The sequence below is a fragment of the Hemicordylus capensis genome, chromosome 3 (genome assembly GCF_027244095.1).
Source record: "Hemicordylus capensis ecotype Gifberg chromosome 3, rHemCap1.1.pri, whole genome shotgun sequence".
NCBI lineage: Eukaryota > Metazoa > Chordata > Lepidosauria > Squamata > Cordylidae > Hemicordylus > Hemicordylus capensis.
This window is the reverse complement of record NC_069659.1, coordinates 188577457-188597201: the sequence shown is the minus strand read 5'-3', so window position 1 is coordinate 188597201 and position 19745 is coordinate 188577457. Positions and strand designations below refer to the sequence as shown.

The window sequence follows — 19745 nt, the reverse complement described above, 5'->3', positions numbered from 1 at the left end:
AAAGAAAGATGTGGTATTAATGAAAGAAAGAAAGTGGGCGGGGGGTGGTGGAGATGGTACAGGTGTGTTTCCCTCCCTCTGACTTTATATAGCCCAGAGTTGTTTTGGATCTTGGATTGCTGTTGGGCTCCAAGGAAAGTGGTAGCCAGGAAAAAATTATTTATTTATTTTTGCATTTATATCCCATACTTCCTCCTAGGAGCCCCAAGCAGTGTACATGGTTATATTTATTGTCACAACAACTCTGTAAGGTAGGTTAGGATGAAAGATAAGTGACTGGCCCAGAGTCACCCAGTGAGTTTCATGGCTGAATGGGGATTTGAACTTGGGTCTCCCCGGTCCTAGTCCAACACTTTAACCATTACACCATGCTGGCTGCTACCTTTTCTGGACCGTAAGGAACTTCACAACTGTCATCCATGCTTCTGTAAACTCAAGCACTGACTACTTTAATGCATGCAAGAGGAGGCTGTCTTTGAGAAGTCCATGGTTCAGCTGCCCAATTATTGTCAGTAATATGATGGTAGGAACACACTGTGCTATTACAACTACAGTGGCTGATTGTCAGCTTCAGAAAGAGTGGGCATGTCAGTACTGCATATTTAGGGACCACCTGAAGCCTCCATATCTTGTAAACAAGGCCCTCCTCTGTATACAAATCTGTTCACTGTGCAAGGTGACACAGCAGTGAACCTAATATAGGCCATGCAAGTAAGTCCTCAAAAGTTACTATTATTGATTGATTGATTGATTGATTTGTATACCACCCTTCCAAAATGGATCCGGGCAGTTTACACACATTTTACCAACCTGTCGATGCCTGGGTTAGCTATTTGTGTCCCAAAAGGTCAGAGGGAGAATGCCCAAGTGTTGTAAAGCTTCTCTGCCTAATCACCTGGTGCAGAGTTTTACTACAGCAAAGAGAGTCTTCCTTATCTACATAAGGCACTGGGGACGGCTGCCTTATTTATAAGCCTGCCTTATATTATAGGATGCTCTCCTGAAAGGGGCCCACCCTAGCTCATTGTGCCTTTAGAAAACAGTGCAAGACTTACTTCTGGGGGTGGGGGTTATAATGATTTGGGGTGTGTGTCTCTCTCTCTCTCTGTGTGTGTCTCTCTCTCTCTCTCTGTGTAACATAAAATATTCTGGATTCCCCCCCCCCCATTTTGATTGTTGATATGTATATTGTGCACTTTTTTGAAACAGGTGAACTGTCACTTTTTTGAGACACTTGAACTGAAAGTTTTTGAATGAATGAATACAAAATTTTGGAATGAATAATATATTAAGTAATAGGAGAAGTGGGCAACTGAGTTCACTGCCATAAGATGCCCTGGCAATCTCAGTGCACAGCTGGGAAAACATATTCTTTCCATATGCAGGAGATGCACTGTAGGGAGTGAGAGGTCACAAATAGTTGTGGCCTGTACCATCCTCCTAGTCATTCCTTATTATTGTTAGAAGAATATTTACAATATATGCAACTTTTCAAGAAAGAAAGGTTCACAGTATTGGGGGTGGGGGGAAGTACCAGAAGGAAAAAGAAAATGGTTCCCTGATCACAAACGGGCTCACCATCAGTGTCTATTGTTCCCATGCCAAACTGGATTGCTTTTGGATGCAGGAAGGGGCTGCCTAAATCGGTAGCTCTGCACACATTTCGGAAGCAGGGCGGGGATAAAAGGGTGGAGAACAGGTTGGATAGCTCTGTCCAGAGATCAGAAAGGTATTCTTTCCCCCTCCTCCGCCCCACTGCCCAGGCAGGTAATAGTGTTGAGCCTTTCCTGGAAATGCATTACTCTGCACTGCCCCTCGCCCCCCACCCATAAGGCAGCTTATTTGCTCACTTACTAGGCAGCTGCTTGTTTCTTGCAAGGGGTCTCAATACAATGCAACGCAGCTCCTTCCACCTCCAGATCCCACTCCCCCCAACCACCACTCCCCACAGAGAAGAACACCTGACTGGCCTCACTGCATAACTGGAGCCTTGCTACTCCCTCGCAGCATGCTCCACTCTCTTGTGTGCTGACTCCCGATATGCGTCACGTCGGCCACCCCTTCACGTGCTCTCACATACAAAAGTTTAAGTTCTCTTCACTCACACATCAATCTAATTGGGACAAGTGTGTGCATATAGTTAGGAGAAGGCAGAAGGCAGCAGTCTTAGACAAACCTAACCAAGCAAGCCACAGTAAACTTTACAGTGCTTACTTCTGAGTAAATGTGCATCAGAGTAGACAGCCCAGTGTCACAATCTCAGCAGAGGGGAGCCGGGTAGTAGGGGCAGGGGGAAGGCAAGGAGGTGATTTTTGTAGCTGCCAGTGGCAGGGAAAAGGCAGCAGGGGATTGCAGCCCGTGCCGGCAGGGAGGAAGTGGCAATGCGGGTTGGGGAGGACTTGGGAGTTGCAACAATTTTGCAGCTGGCAGCGGCAGCGGCAGCCCATCACTGTGTGGGGCAAGGACAAGACTGCATGGTTGCTTTAAAATCATTTCACAGTGGGGTTGGATTTTGAGTGTGGCCGCTCAGCAGCACACCTTAGAGGGAACAATGCTCACCATCTAAAAAGAAATGCAAGGGAGACACCAGCAACCACCACTTGGTGGGATGCTAGGCTAGGATGAATAGGTACTTATCTTTGTCCTTCAGGCCAAATTCTTCTTCTACTACTATTACTACTGCTTCTACTATATTTATACCACTCTTCAACCAAAGTTCTCAAAGTGGTTGACATAGATAGATAAATGAAACATTTATTATGTATTCTGCTGCTGGGAAACAACCCACAGCTGTGTGCCATTGCTACTCCTTCCTAAGACACAACATGGAAGCGGAAAAGGATACGTGTAGCTCTCACTATGTGAGCAGGTTTTAAAGAACAGACTTTTCCTCATACCTAACCCCTGTTCCCCTCCTGATCAGCCTCCCCATCTATTCTCACACACTGACCTCATATTTCAGATGCATTCAATGGGGGAATCCAGCTCAAGCATCTCCCTGATGTACATCATCTTTCCTGGGACATTTTTAGCATGAACAGCCAGTGCCCCCTTCTCTACACACACACACACACACACACACACACACACACACACACACACACACACACACACACTGACATTCTGGGACTCAGCCACATCAGGGTATTTTATTTCAAACTCTTTCTTGTGCAGCACAGAAATGCTTTGCTCTCTGCTGAGAGGCTTTCATGTGTAACCCAATGAACGGGAGTGACTCCGGCATCCAACGACCTAGCAGACAGCTGGAGTGGCAAGTGTGACATCCTAGCCCATTCTGTAGGACTGGGGTGCAAATATCTAGGTATTCCCCAGATCCTGTCCCTGAAAAGGGAGGCATCCCTTGCAGGGAAAACAGCCACACTCCAAGCAAGCTCGTTACAATCCAGCAGCCCTCTGAAAGACAGCCAGTTTGCTGGCACAGTTATTACACCGATGAATACCAACAAACACATAGGCAGCCAGCGGGGCTGGAAAATCAAAATTCCAGCCTTATTAAATCAATTTGACAATGAAAATAGTCCTAGCATAAATTGTTGGCCTCTTAGAAGAAGACAGCAACTTGCATTTGTTTTGAGAACACGGAATTTAAGAGGCGGCTTCCCTCTCCCTCCCTAACTCTCCATCTGCCACCCTGCATGCCAACCGCCTTTTGAGGTACCATATTCCCCAGTCTCTCACATGCTTGTTCCTGTGCTGATGTCCTTTCAGCAATGGGCAAATACCTTTGCAGTTTCCCAGGATTGTAAATGCTTTGCTGACTTGTTTTTACGCTCCTTTGATCTGTTGCTTCTAACTGCATTGATTTATTGTTGGTATTGAATCACATTTTAATGTTTTAACTTGTAAGCCGCCCTGGAAGTATTGTTATTGAAGGACAGCATCAACATTCTTGAACACAAACTCAATCAAAAATTTGCAGAAAATACTTCTTGAGTCATGACTGGCAACCAGGTTGAACAAATCATGAGGCTGAACAAATCAAAGACTCCTTTTCCAGCCACTAGAGAGACTATCTGGGGCAAATTGTGCCCCTTCCTTAATTTGGGTGGCTCCCTATATAACTTCCAGCCTCCAGCTCCAAACCATCAAAATTCAAGCCTGCATCTCATTTCTCCCTGCAGCTTCAGTTTTGATGAATTTGTATTACGTAAGCGTGATCATATCTTGCACACACCCACTGAACTGATGTGATTTGCCATGAAAAGATCCAATATTACAGAGCCACCCTTGCTGCCCACTGCCCAAAGACACAGAGAGCTTTGAGCCTAGATTTCTAACATCCAAATCAATACCTTGGCTGCTACATTATCAAGGTCACTTTAATCCCTTCAGTGAGTCTGATTCACTTCAGTGAGCACTAGCCATATTCTGTTCACAGGATGTTATTGAGCATGTTTATTTATTATTTCTCTGTGTAAACTGCCCTGAGTCATTTTTGGAAGGGTGGTATAGAAATAATAATAATAATAATAATAATAATGTTGACAAAAGGCATTCTACCCAGCAACTGCCTTCCACACCATCACTCTCCCCTCCTCCTAGCTTGGTTTTTTAGTCTCCATGGCCATGAGCTGGGACTCTCCTACCCTGGCTTGGTGCTCCTCCTACCCTGTTTCGGGTTGTGTGAATGAGCCTACCATCTCTCAGCCTGCCTACCACACAGGGTGGTCATAAGAATAACATAAGTTAACTTGCATGTACACCACTCAGTGCTCTTTAAAGAAAGAGTAACATATCAGAGTGATGAATAAAGATTCCGCCCAAATACTGAATTGATGCAGAAGTTAGTTTAGTCCCGTTTCCAGATTTCCTCTGCTGCACAAAAAAGATTCAACAGACTTTTCTTACTCCAGTCAGGTCGACAACATCTCTACAGTACACTTTTACTTCTCCCCACCCCACATTTCTGTCCCAGGCATTTAGCTTGGTAACATGCTCATCTCTCTGAATTACAACAATCAGAAGCAATACTTCTGGGGCTGCCGTCCTGCTTCCTTTTCTCTCTTTCAAATAGGCTAAGTGATTACCATGACCTCCAATGCCACTCTCCATTCCTCTGTGTGAGACACTGACATCAGAGCTCCACTCAAACAGTTGTGAAATGTCTCCCCAAGAAAGAAAGAAAGAAAGAAAGAAAGAAAGAAAGAAAGAAAGAAAGAAAGAAAGAAAGAGAGAGACCTGGATTGGTTAAGTTCAGAGAAGCAAACAAACAAAGGTAGAAGGAGAGAGAGAGAGAGAGAAAGATAAGAATGTGAGGGATTCAAGGGCAAAAAAGCGGGGGGGTATTTTCTTTTGGTAAATGCCGCCTCCTGAATCTGTATCATCTGTTGAAGCTTTGCTAGTTCAACTGAAAAGGCCCAGAGACGCTTGTACAAAGCGCCCCTGTGTTCATGTTCTTTGCTCAAGTGTTCCCTTACACGTCCTCGTTAGTTTGCTTTGTAAACACAGACAGCACATTTATATCGTATAAATTGTGCCATATGCCAAGGCTCGGAAAACGTATGTCAGCAGAGGGAGTATACACTGGTTTCCCCAATGACATGAGAATTAACAGCAGAATGTGTTAGCGGGAAGCAGCTTAACACAGTATTTCCTTCTGAGTTGTCCCAGGACTCTCAAAGGAGGAGCCAACAGAGCTGTGACACAAAGCCTCACAGTAATTAGCTGAAAGCATTTCATGCTTTTCCATGCTTTTCAAATTCAATTGGAATTTGTTCTGCCCCTTGAAGCAACTTGGTCCTGTAGCAGTGATGCCGTTTTACACGGAGCCAGGGCAGAGAACTATGGGGTGCAGGTCATGCCATTCAATGTTTACACAGCTCAGATGAACCATGCTATGAAGGACAAGCCCATAGTAAGTGTGAGCAGATTCACTGGTGGTATTTCATACATTTTATAAGCACAATGCCCTTGTGATAGAGGAATTTATAAGACAGCCCATCCCCTCAGGGGCCATTTACAGTGGCTCATGTGTTTCACAAAAGCTGACACTGCATTTATTAACAAAGACCAATTGGGGCTAATTGTACCCCATTTGACAATCATGGTGCTGAGGAGAGAAAATAACCCCTACAACTATATCTCTCTTCATCCAAATCTCTGTATTATCTCACATTACTGAAGCCCATTCCTTTCCTTTCTTTTTAGGAAGGCAATAACCTCTAATCCCAATGGATAGGGAAGACCTAAACAGAGGGAGGGAAACAAAAAAAGGATGTGGACATACAAAATGTGCTCAGGGGGCTGGTAATAATTACAGGCACTGATATTAAAACACAGCTGTTTTAATGCTATCTAGAGAGTTTCTGGATAGGGATGAGCCCAGACTGGTCCAGAGGCCATTTTGAAAGCCTCCGAACCGGTCCAGACATGAAGGCGGTCCGGATATGAGGTGGTCCAGCACTTGTGTGTGGGGCTCTTTAAGGGCAGGGGAGGGTGTACTTACCCCCCTGCTGCGTTTGCCCCGCTGGCACGTTCATTTAGTAAAGCTTTTGTGCGACAGGATACCTCCCTGCTGCCCCTTCCCCCAGTCATCAGCAAAAGGCTTCACAAAGCCTTTTGCGCATGCGCACGTCACATCTCCGTGTCACTTGAGGGCGCGTGTCGCGGAGTCGTGATGTGCACACGCGACGTGCGCACGCACAAAAGGCTTTGTGAAGCCTTTTGCCGACAACTGGGGGAAGGGGTGGCAGGGAGGTATCCTGCCACCCCAAAAGCTTTACTAAATGAACGTGCTGGTGGGGGAAATGCGGCAGGGGTGGGTGGGTAAGTACACCCTCCCCCACCCTTAAAGAGCCCACACACACAAGTGCCGGACCGCAGTTCTGTGCACATCCCTATTTCTTGAAGAAGCTGCCTTTTTCTAAAAACATTCAGAACAATGGACTGGTGGGCAGACAGCAAAAAATAAAATTTGGTTGAAGACAAATATACAGTCGCAGAACAACAAACTGGCAGGAATTCTCAAAGGGTTGATTCTTTATCTGTATTAAGGATGTGCACGAAACAGATTTTGCTATTCATGTTGAGCTCAAAACTAATCACAAAAGCCAAAGCCAACTGTTTCGACAAACTTCAACTTCAACTTCACTCACTCAACTTCACTTTCAACTTCAAAACACTCAAAGTGTTTCGAGTGCCATTTTGAGGCCTATTTTTCCGGGGAGAACAGGTCTACTAATTGGGTTCAGCAGGTTGACCAGTCCTCCCAGGTGGGCCAACACACTAAGTCCAGGGAGGAAGCCTGATCTACCTGCCTCACACGGCAGGTAGACCAGACCTCTACCCCGGACTTAGTGCATTGACCCACCTTGGAGGAATGGTCTAGTGGGTAGACCAGTCCTCTGAGGCAGGGCAACGCAGAGGGCTGGTCAGAGGGCCTAAGCAGAGTGAGGCAGGTAGACTACACCTCCACTCCGGACTTAGCGCATTGGTCTACCCACGAACCCCAATTGGTAGATAAGCTCTTCTGGGGGGTGGGGAGCTTTAAAATGATGCTTGAAACATTTCAAGTCAAAATAGAGCTGTTTCATTTTGAGCTCAAAACAGGCACTTTATTTTAATGGTGTTTTGTTTCAAGCTCAAAACATTCAAAACAGCCCATTTTGAGCTTGAATCTATTCGAGCTCGAATTGATTTGTACATCTCATAATTTCATAATTTTTAGGTATAACTTCCTGTTTACATGTATATGGTATGCATGAATTAATAGAAAGAATGCCAGAGTGATTTAACTGACAATGGCTGCATTTACACAATCATGTTGATCCTGGTTAAAGAGTTAACCAGGATACAGTAGCTGAGTCCTGCAGAACTGATTGTGAGGACCCAGAATTTCTCAGCAATCCTGGCCAAACCACTGTGGTTAAGCCACATCTAACCATGACAAATAACTAGGATAAGATCTTGCATGAAGGCAAGCAGGGGATTTCACTTACTTTTCCCTCCTGGGAAAATTTCCCCTCATGGTATTGCTTCTCCACTGATCCCATGAGGAGAAAAACCCTCTTCAGATTACGCTGGATGTGCATTCAGATGTCTGCACACATGTACATGCATTCATTTTAAAAGTAAATTTGGGTACAGGTCCCTCAAACACATGGTACAGAAAGGAAGTGTACTGCTGTATGTGTGTTCAGCATAATATTAAGAGCTTTAAGTGCATGAATATTTGTACATGCATTCACTGCACATAGATTGCACATGTGTTGAATGCACCATGTGAATGGGATAATTTTAATGAAAAAATAACACATACTGTATGCCAAGGCCTCCAAGGGAGGGGAAAACACCTCCTCACCTTGCAGTATAGGGCTCTCTTTCTTTTGGGATCATCCTGGAACCCACCAGAAAATAGTGGCTCCTGGATCCACTCTGGAAATATTTCTGCCCTCACTAGAAGTTGTGGTTCCAGCCTGGATTCTAGAGTGCGGCAGAATTTCCCCCCATTCCTACTACTGTGGCACCAAAGGGGCTCCATTTTGTATTTCATTCAGAGAACATCTCCATTTCCCAAAAAGCAATAGTATCTGATACAGCAAAATAACAGGCTTGTTCTCATGTCCATAAACTGGAAACAGCTTTGGGAGCTGTGCATGCTCCTGATTTTTGACTGTCTGTGAGTAAAATCCTAGGTAGGAGGAGGGGTAAGTGATTGTATGGGAGCCACAGCGCTGTCCTACCCAATTTTCAGTCATGAGAACCAGCCTAGTGTCCTGAAGACTGTGGCTTGGGGGTACCATAGTTCGTGAAGAATCTTGAGGAGAGCGATGTGTAAAGTACCAGGGCCATAAAGTCAATAATACATGGAAAAACTAAAGGATGTAACTTTAAATCCTTTTTAAAAAAATCTTGGAAATCTTGTTCACCCTTTCCACTGAAGATCTGGAGAAAATATTATAAAAACACCCACACTCTAAAGAAATACAGCCAGTTTGCTTGGCAAGATCATGGAATATAATCTGTTTCCTTGGGGGCAGGGTTAAAGAGAAAAATTGGCCTGGTAATCTGAAAGGGATGCTTTTGCTATAGAACAATCCTATATTCTTTCATGGCAGGTTGATGTAGCAAGGATGATTGAGCAAGTCTGTGAATGTAAAAATGCTGCAGAATGATGTGTCCGTCATATTAGAATTACATAATGAATAATGAGATTGGGAAGGACCCAGAAATCATGGTACAAAAAAAATGTTATGTAAAGTGAAAGTCATCAGAAGGATACGGTCATTAGTTCCTAAAAGCCACCTTGGAAGTGTGTTCCTAAGTCAAGTACCTGAATGGAGGAGTGCATCCTGGTGGAATACACCATCTCCCTTGATGGGTGAGTGGTAACGGGATGCAGAGACTGGCTTAACTAGTTAATGAGGACAAAAGACCAACTATGGCATGTTAAAGTGCTTAGGTAGTTGAGAGACATGATGTAACAGCTCTGATTTTTAAAAAATAAGGTTAGCCTCATGGGAAGGTTAATTTGAGCTATTAAAAATTGGAATGTGTTAATATGTCATGCAACATGGGTGCCATGTGCCGTTGTTAGACCAGACACAATTTCAGGCTATCATACTTCCCAATGGGCTTAGCCCCCCTAATGCTGCAGGATGGCTACCAATCCACATGGAAATGAACTCTGTTTGCAAAAATATCATCACTTGAGTTCTCCTCTTCCCACTTACTTTCCATGGGTTACAAGCGGGCTGGCACACTCTTTAAACACTGCATAATAGATGCAGAGCACACAACTGACTTAGGCAGGGTTCTGAACTCCCTTATCACTGAACGTTTAAGATACATAGCAACACCTCATGTATTTCTTATGCAGCTAGAAACCCCTAACCACAGAAGGACCTTCACCTTGGCTCGCCGTGGTGCCCTGCCCTCCCTTTGGCTATGTTAGTCAGAAGATATAGCAAGATCCCTTGCCCCTGCAACTCCGGGCAAGTTCGAACCACCAAGCTCATCCTTCTTCATTGCCTTTTTTACAAAGACATCCACCATACCCTTATTCTCCCAGGCCACACAGGCCAATTCTAAGTCTCCCTACTACTCTCTGACTGTAACCCTTTCATAACAAACAATGTTGTCAAGTTTTGCATAGCAATGCACAAAATTTGCAGAAATTTGACCACCAGCAAGAGTTAATTAGGTCCAACACAGCTCATATCTGTACTCTTGCCTTATACTCAGTTACTCAGCTTTATCGCTTTTACTACTTCAGCTTATCTCTTAAATTTTTTAGACAGCATTGCATATCGTTCTTATCATATGCTATTACCTTTATAATAGTTTACAGTTACTGACCTAATTTTATAGCTTTTTACAGTTTTTAAAAATAGATTTTCACATATTTTAGTCATAAAGCAATTTTATAATTTTATAGTTTTATGTCATCTAACTCTATAGTTACTATTTTCACAATTTCCTGACATAGAAGAAATGTTTTGCTTCTAACGTTATAGCCATTCATTTCTTAGTTTCTATATTCTTTCTGGTCAAAGACTGATTGATTGATTGATTGACTGAGTAGTTGTTAGAGTAACACATAGGAAACACATTAGACCAGAGAAAGATAATGCTTACAAATACAAAAGTAGTAATCAATTTTAAAAAACATTTTTTATTTGTGTAACTAATTGAGTGCTTGCTTATACCATGTTTGAACTTTTAAAAATCCATTGGCAGACTTCCTGACTAATGAAGGGTGCACACTTTGAGGAACTGTGGGGGCACAACAGAAGCCCTCACATAACTCCCTCTCTCCCTTGCACACATGCTGTTGTGTAAGAGCCATTAGGCTTCTGAGGGCTGCTCAGAAATCGAATGGCTCTTGAGCAACAGTGCATGTGCAGGGGGGAGCGGGAGTTGCACAAGGACTTCCCTCATGCTCCGATAGTCCATCAAAGTGCTCACACTTCGTTAGGATGTCCATCACTCTGTTTGTTTAAATTAAGAGTCTCCAAGGGAACACAGACAGCAAACACAGACATTAGAGAGAACCAAGCCAAAGTAGATCAGTGAACCTATCTCTTTCAAAAAGATTCCCTTGACAAAAGCTGCTGAACACTCAGGCTGGCTATTTGCAGTGTCAAAGGAGAATGGTGTGTTACTTCTTAAGCACATGCACTTAATTTTGCAATCCTGTTTTCCAACCTTTAGCAGCAGATTTCAATGGTCAACTTGAATTTCAGTATACCCATTCTGACCACACACCAGTTCAATCAAGACCAATTCCTCAGCTTACATAAAAGGACTGGATATATTAATACTTGATGTTTACCTCAGCAGTGCACCACACTATGGGTTTATAAACTTAAAAGGCTTATTCTTATACAAGCATAGTTTGCATACAAGAACAAAAGTAAATTGATATCAAAGAGTTAAAATGTGACAAGACTACAGACGATTTGGTAGAAAAAAGTTTAAGAAGAATCTGAGAGATAGATAGGTAGATACACACACACACACACACACACACACACACACACACACACACACACACGAAGAGACCTAATATATAAGAATGCAGATACTGAAATAAATACATAATGTAAGAATGATTTGCAAGTTGGATTCATCAAAACTGTGTTAAATATTGGAAAGGCCACCTGAATTATCAGAACTTTGAAGAGTACTCCGTATCAATATTATTGTTTAATTATTTGGTTCTTCAGTAACCAGGGCGACAGTAGCAGTACATATCCATTCCATGCAAAAGAGCCCTGCTAAGGGAAGTCCCTGTTAATGAGAATGGTGCTAAGTCTTTTTATCCTCCAGGGAAATACACTGGCAGCAGTGGCAGAGCTGGTGAAACTTTGTGCATTTTTTGCTTACCCCACAGCTTTCCAGAATGATCTTCAGATTCACTGTTGGGACCTTCAGGTGCTAGACTCTCCCTTCCTGAGCTGGCATCATCTGCAATTAAAGAAAAATGGTTCAAAACATCACAAGGTAGTGTCTGGGCTGGGATGCAGGCTACAGGCTGTGCTCCCTTTGGAATGCAACATTCCATTCCATTCCAACACACCGAATGTGTTTTGTTGCCTGGCTAGTTTAGTTCCTTGACTGTTTTTTGAGCTTTTCAGCTGGCTACTAACGTGATGGGAGATTAATTAATGCTGCCATTAATAGCAAACCCAAGCTCTTTTGTTTATGTTTATGATCTGGCGTTCCCAAGGAGGAGATGGAACTGTTTTGCACTCCTTGCAAATGATGGCATAAATCATTATTATAGTTGAGAAGGCAAGAGAGACTTCTGGGAATCTGTCATGCTAGAGGCAGCACTTCACAGCTTTCAGGAAAATCCAGGAAGTGAAACTTTATTTTATTCATTTGGAAACTTATATGAGCACCCTTACACAAATTTATGTGAAAGATTTGTGCATATTTAGGAAAAGAAGGGATCAAAATGAAAATGTTACAAGAGGAAGGGGAAACATAGGGGAAAGGAGGGAATAGGCAACAGTATTGATTAGGACATGTCAAACAGACACAAAGGGCAAAAGAGATGTGCTGAATCCATTGAGTCTGGACCAATGCAGAGGTCCAGTTGGAAAATTTGATACAAGGAAAGCCAACAAGCTCTTTACAAATTGGCTAGGATTCTAGATGAGGGCAAAGTTTCAGTCAAAGATAATTGGATCCAGCCTATCACTGTTTCTTCTAGAGAACCCTGGGAAATAGAGTTAAGAAGGGCTGGCCATCACAGCATACAGTAAGCCTATTAACACTTTATGTTCAGCAGTGTATCCAGATCTGTATCCAGGTTAACTTTTAAAATGAACACAGGTACTGTCATTCACACAAACACAGGTACAAGTGTACAGACATCTGCACACACATACAACATAATATCTGAATCAGTCTAGTGTTTGCAAGTGAGAGAGTGGATGGATATTACACTGCTGCTTGAAATATGTACACATCCCTTGACCTTGCTTGTTTCCCTTTTTCTTTGTAGTGGCCTGCAAGATGCATGTGTGCTTTGCGATCAACTACATTTTCTTGCAAAAGTTTAACTGCCCTAAACCTTTTTTGGGGGTGGTACAACTTTGTTACCATCAACAGTTTTGAAATACTGAAGCACACATTTCTGTATGACAATAAAAATGCACTTGTTTATAACGACAAATTTCTAGGCTAGAGGACAATGTAGCTTTAAAAGACCAATTTTTCAAAAGCTCTTTGAAGGAGATGCTGCTAGATCCCATGGAAATGGTTTACCACATTATGAGCCATCCTGCATGGTGTGGCTGTGAAAAACCTATTCACAGTTGAAGAATGAATCAGTGGCTGACATTAGGCCCATTCACATGTTATGTTCAGCACTCATACGAGTGTACACAGGTACAGTCATTCACATGTTATGCTGAACACAAGTACAGAAGTTACACTTCCTAGCTGTAGCATGCATTTGAAGGGGTGGTTTCCAGGTTCACTTTTAAAACAAACACAGGTACAGTCATTCATATAAATATATGTATGAGTGTACAGACATCTGTACACTCGTACAGCATAATGTCTGGATCGGGCTTTTCTGTGCAGTCTTATAACTAGGCATGTGTACCAAACCGGAAAACCCAGTTCGATTCAAGTTGAACTGGACTTGAGCTGATCTGAGCCCAGTCAGCCAGGCCCCAGTCTGGTTTGAGTCTAAACTGATTTGGGCCTTGCTCGGGCGGGGTGTGTGTGTGGAATGTGTTTTTTTTAGAACTTACCACCTCCAGTGGTCTTGAGGGGGACTGCCATCGCCACGGGTGGGGGGGGGACACTCCGACGGTTCTTCCTCACCGTGATGGCTTCTCCCCGGTTTTTAAAGTGCCGTTTCGGACAGTTTTGGGGCCTTTTTATCCCTTTCTGTGCTGGAAGTGGCCATTTTGGAGGCCACTGTTCATTTGCACTCACCATTTGCAAATCAGCCCTTTTAAGACTGGGGGAGGGCAGCAGGGGAGGGGGAACCACCGGAGACCCCCCCCACGGCAGCAACCCCCCGAGGCCACAAGAGGTGGTAAGTTGTTTTTAAAAATTCCTCACGTAGAACTTGCAAACTGACCCAAGCTGGTCGGGGGGGGGGGCGTGTTTTCCAACCTCAAGCTGAGCCAGCTCAATGGCAAACTGTCTCGAGGGCGAGCTGGTTCGCACATCCCTTCTTATGAGGGAGGAGCAAGGGTTTAGTTTAGCCACTAAACTAACTGCAGATTGAGGCCTGGCTCAAGCAGAGGGGGAAGCAATTTTGGGTTCTTCCCCCTCCCTGCAGAAGACCTTCTAATATCCAGGAATAGGTCCTTGAAGGCTGTACTAGCCTCACAAAGGCCTTTTGCAGAGAGGGAGGGAGAAGCCACATTTGCTTCCCCCTCTCTCTTTGTCTGCACTGCATTGCTGGCCAAGTCTTTCCCAAGTCCCCAAGCCGTTAGTGGCACATTGGAAAACATGACTGCAACACTCAGAGGTTGGCCTAGCTCTCATTGGCTGCTACCTTTTGAACGGCATTGCCTACTCTGACAGGTCTCACAATCAACCCAACCTTGCCAATAGGCAGTCTTTGGTGTTCACAGTCTGCTCTGTCTGTGATTGCTGTTATGGCAGTTTCCCTAGCAGTACATGCTGTTTATTTATTTATTTATTCATCACATTTATATACCGCCCAAACTTTCATCTCTGGGCAGTTAACATAAAACAATTAAAACACATATAAAAAGTTAAAACAATTCAACAATTTAAAATCAATCACAAAATTGTGATTGTGACCATAGTATCCTTCTGGAACATCTGAGAGTGTTGGGGGTGGGAGGCACTGCTTTGCAGTGGTTCTGCTCCTACCTCTCAGACAGGTTCCAGATGGTGTCGCTTGGAGACTGCTGCTCTTCAAAATCTGAGCTTTTATATGGAGTCCCTCAGGGCTCCATACTGTCTCTAATGCTTTTTAATATCTACATGAAACCATTGGGAGAGATCATCCGGAGATTTGGTGCTGGGTGTTATCAGTATGCTGATGACACCCAAATCTATTTCTCCATGTCAATATCATCAGGAGAAGGCATATCCTCCCTGAATGCCTGCTTGGAAGCAGTAATGGGATGGATGAGGGATAACAAACTGAGATTGAATCCAGACAAGACGGAGGCACTTATTGTGCGCGGTCGTCATTCGGGAAGCGATATTGATCTACCTGTTCTAGATGGGGTCACACTTCCTCAGAAGGAACAGGTACGCAGTCTGGGAGTATTTCTGGATCCACACCTCTCCCTGGTTTCCCAGATTGAGGCAGTTGCCAGAAGCGCTTTCTATCAGCTTTGGTTGATACGCCAGCTGCGTCCGTTTCTTGAAGTTCATGTTCTCAAAACAGCAATGCGCTCTATGTGGGGCTGCCTTTGTACGTAGTCCGGAAACTACAATTAGTACAAAATGCAGCAGCCAGGTTGGTCTCCGGGTCATCTTGAAGAGACCATATTACTCATATATTACAGGAGTTGCACTGGCTGCCGATAGGTTTCCGGGCAAAATACAAAGTGCTGGTTATAACCTATAAAGCCCTAAACAGCTTAGGCCCACGGTACTTAAGAGAGTGTCTTCTTCTGCATGATCCCCATCGTCCACTACGTTCATCAGGGGAGGCTCATCTGTGGCTACCTTCATGTCATTTGGTGGCTACCCAGGGACGGGCCTTCTCTGTTGTCGCCCCGAGACTTTGGAACGCACTTCCCGTGGGAATAAGAGTCTCCCCATCTCTAGTGGCTTTTAAAAGGGGTCTAAAGACTTATCTTTTTACCCAAGCTTTTTAGCTTTTTAGCTTTTAACTTTTTAGCTTTTTAACTTTTAACTTTTTAAACTTTTGATTGTTTATTATTTGTTTTAAATTGTTTTTAGTATTTGTTTGTTGTGAACCGTCCTGAGACCTTGGGTTAGGGCAGTATAAAAATGTGCTAAATAAATAAATAATAAAATTAAAACCAACAAATTTTAAATTTTGTCACTTGAGAAGGAAAACATTCAGGGCAACTTTGAGGAATGTTCTACAGGAAGCAGTGTTGAACAGAGGCTCAATACACAAGACATACTACTACTACTAATGACGGTGAATATTTATATACCACTCTTCAACCAAAGTTCACAAAGTGGTTTACAAAGAAAAATACATAAATAAAATGGTCCTCTGTCCCCAAAGGGCTCACAATCTAAAAGAAACATAAGGCAGATACCAGCAACAGCCACTGGAGGGATGCTGTGCTGGGGCTGGACAGAGCCAGTTGCTCTCCCTCTGCTAAGTATAAGAGAATCGCCACTTTAAAAGGTGTCCCTTTGCTCAGTAATCAGGGGTAACAACAGACATAGACACTAATATGAAGGAGGCACTGCTTAGGTGCTTCCAACTCACAGTAGCAAAGCCCTGTCTGCTCTGCTCTTTAAAATTTGGGAGATGCTTGTAAGTTTACCATTTATCATATGCAACATCACACAGATTTCGGAGAAACCATTCAGGACATATTGGAACATATTTATTACAGTTAGTATCAAAATAACACATGGTACTAATATTGGAAATGGATATTTGGTAGCTCTAGAGCCAAGTCCTGAAACCTTACAGGGAAGACAGGAAAAGAATCTCCCGAATCAAACCCAGGGTGCTCACAGGGCTTCACCACCGATCTTTCACATAAGTTTTGCTAATTAGAACCCCTCCACTGCCTGGTGTAACAAGGCTGGCCTCCTCAGCCTTTGTCTCCAGCCTCATGTTACCGTTTGTCCGCCAGAGTGCAGCCCCTTTTGCCCCCAACTCCACTCATGCGCACAAACTAATCGGCATTCCCAGCCACACTTGACAGGCTGCCAAGCCTTTCATGTGAACCAAGTTGCTGTGAATGCGCCACATCCTTTGAAGAGGCATCTCTGCTCGTTATCCACCCAAATCCTCAAACTATGGACGTGCATACAACAAGCCTTGAGAAAACTCTCCCCTGCCCCCCACAACCATTTCAGGGAAAGTTGGCTGAATTAGAAATGGAGATATGGAGACACCACAGAGCAGGAAGGTTTCAGAAAGAGAAAACACACAGGCCTATTATGGGGCAGGGTGGGGGAAATGATAACAGATGCAGCTACGGAAATATAAGAAAGGCAAGTCTTTATTTTTACCATTGCAAAGGCGCTGCCTACACTCTAATCCTATTCACACGGGCAGCCTAACTCAGACGAGGGCAGCGCAGCCTGGGTTGGGCTGCTTGTGGGCAGCACCGGGATTGAGCCCGATCCTGGCACTGCCCTCCTGCCCAACCTGACTTTTTACCCTGGCCTTTAGCCAGGCTTAAGGGATGCACGCAGCCCAGGCATGCACATAGTCGAGCTTCTAGAGCAGGAATTCTCAACATTGGGTCCCCAGATGTTATTGGACTTCAATTCCCATAATCCCCAGTCCCAAAGGCCTTTGGATGGGGATTATGGGAGTTGGTCCAACAACATCTGGGGACCCAAGGTTGAGAAGCCCTGGTCTTGAGCAACCAGCTCCTGGGGGAATCCTCCAATGCACCGCGCTCATCGCGGGATGCATTATGGCATTCCTGGAGGTGAGAACTCATTTTCCCATCCTCTGCTGTTCTGTGCTGCCAGGAGCAGTGTAGATCATGTGGGTGCACAATGGTGCACCGATGAATCCAGGTAGGTTCATCCCTGCCTTCCCCCCTACCCACCTGGTTACATAGGAAGCGGCCATATACTGAGTCAGACCACTGGTCCATCTAGCTCAGTATTGTCTTCACAGACTGGCAGCAGCTTCTCCAAGGTTGAAGGCAGGAATCTCTCTCAGCCCTATTTTGGATAAGCCAGGGAGGGAACTTGGAACCTTCTGCTCTTCCCAGAGCGGCTCCATCCCCTGAGGGGAATATCTTGCAGTGCTCACACTTCTAGTCTCCTTTTCATATGCAACCAGGGCAGACCCTGCTTAGCTAAGGGGACAGGTCATGCTTGCTACCACAAGACCAGCTCTCCTGCCCTTGTTGTGTGCATAACCTTTCTATGTGGGCAATACACTATGATTTTTCAAGCTCCCTTCCTTCAGCACAGCGTGGTTTGATTTAGATTACCATGGGAAAAGATAGATTTGAATCAAGTTTCAAATTAAGTTTCCTATCACAGAAACACTGGCCATCATGGATATGCCGTTCACCTCTTCAAATGAATGCCACTGAAACCATGAGCCATGTGCTGCTGGAGGTGAGTGATGGGGTGGGACTTCCGGACTGCTTTAGATGCTGTGCACAAGTACAGCATCTTTTCAATCATGTCTGAACATTATTATGAAAATGAAAATGATCATTCATAATTTTAGGAACTCATACCAGATCCACTAGTCATCATTTTCTAAACTAAAGAGCCACCTACTTTTGTTATGGGGAAGGGAGTAAAATCTGCCTCTTTGAACTCAACTCTTCACTCATGGGATTCTTGGAAGTGCAAGGAGGAATACCACTTGTATTGGAAATTTGAATGCATATATTGCACTGCACAGTGGAGGAAGGGAAGAGGGTAGAGGATGGTGAAAGGGAGAGAGAAGGATGTCAGTGAGATCAGGTAAAGAGGGACAGCAGGGTTGGTAAAAAGATCTGGAGAAGAAGTGTTGGAAAGAGAAAGACCCAAATTAGTTTGGGGAGAGAAAGTGGATTGAGGTGATCTGGAGATCCAGGGAAGAAGCAGAGGGAATGGAAGAGAGAATTCGGGGAAGGGAAGCAGGTCAGGGATGATCTGAAGGACCAGAGATGGGAGCAGAGGGAAGAGCAAGGAACTCCCAAATGAGTTCAGGTAGAGAAAGTAAATTGAGCCCATCCAGAAAAAAGAGCGGAGCGAAGAGACTAAGAAGCCTGAACAAATTTGAGAGGAGTCATTAGGAAGGAGTAGGAAGAACTAACTTCATTCTATGAAGGGAAGGCCACGACTTGGCTTTCCAGCTATGGAGGGTACCCAAGGGTGGGGCTATGCAAATGAGAGGAGTTTGCCGGGAACCCGGAAGTGAGGCTAGGCATAGTGGCAGTCCTTGTGTTGCTAAGGGACAACTGATGGGGAAATGAGTAACTGTACTAACAGTTATTCATTGGGGAACTAAACAACTGAGAACCATGATATAGGTGTTCGCATGGTGAGAGTAACTTGAACTAAAAAGGTCATCCTGTGTGTACCCCATTTCTCTCACCAGATCACCCTCACATAAGCCTGTAGTCAGAGTGCACCTTCAGGCCAGGGTCCCTACAGGGGCTCTCTTTTTATTCTGGGAAGAAGTTTTCTGCCCTCCCCACCTGGAAAGGGATAAATCCCCTTTCCCATTCTACCAATGAAAAAAACACCTACAACACAACCTTCTAGCCTAATTTGTTGGAACTTCAAGCACCCACAGACACATGCACCCAGGATGGGAAACAAGGATTGGGGCAAAATAGAAAACTCCCAGGAGCAGAGGAAGGAGCAGGTTCTCTCTCTACTTTCCTGTCCAATGCGAAGAGAAAAACACCAGGGTCTCAGCAAAGACAAATGGGGTGTGGTGGTGACACTGCTGAGAAGCAACAGCCTTCAGAATGCAGAATGTAGCCCGAAGACTGCATGCCTTGGGGTTTTTCCATGGGTGTTATAGTGTAAAAAGACACTAAAACAGTGCCTTAGCAGAGGGATGGTCTTCATGGGGATGGTCTTCAATGGAAAACAATGGAACAATGGATTCAAAGGGGTTAGACTGGGTGACAAGATTGCCT

At 44.3% G+C, this 19745-nt stretch overlaps 1 protein-coding gene across 2 annotated transcripts in view; it reads right to left on the bottom strand.

Annotated features, from left to right (window-relative positions):
* FGFRL1 (fibroblast growth factor receptor like 1) overlaps window positions 1-19745 on the bottom strand; it is a 274981-nt gene that overhangs the window by 17577 nt on the left and 237659 nt on the right. For both annotated transcript variants that reach the window (XM_053309697.1, XM_053309696.1), the window contains one exon: window positions 11848-11928. In XM_053309697.1, coding sequence (XP_053165672.1) covers window positions 11848-11928 — 81 coding nt within the window. The remainder of the gene's footprint in view (window positions 1-11847; window positions 11929-19745) is intronic.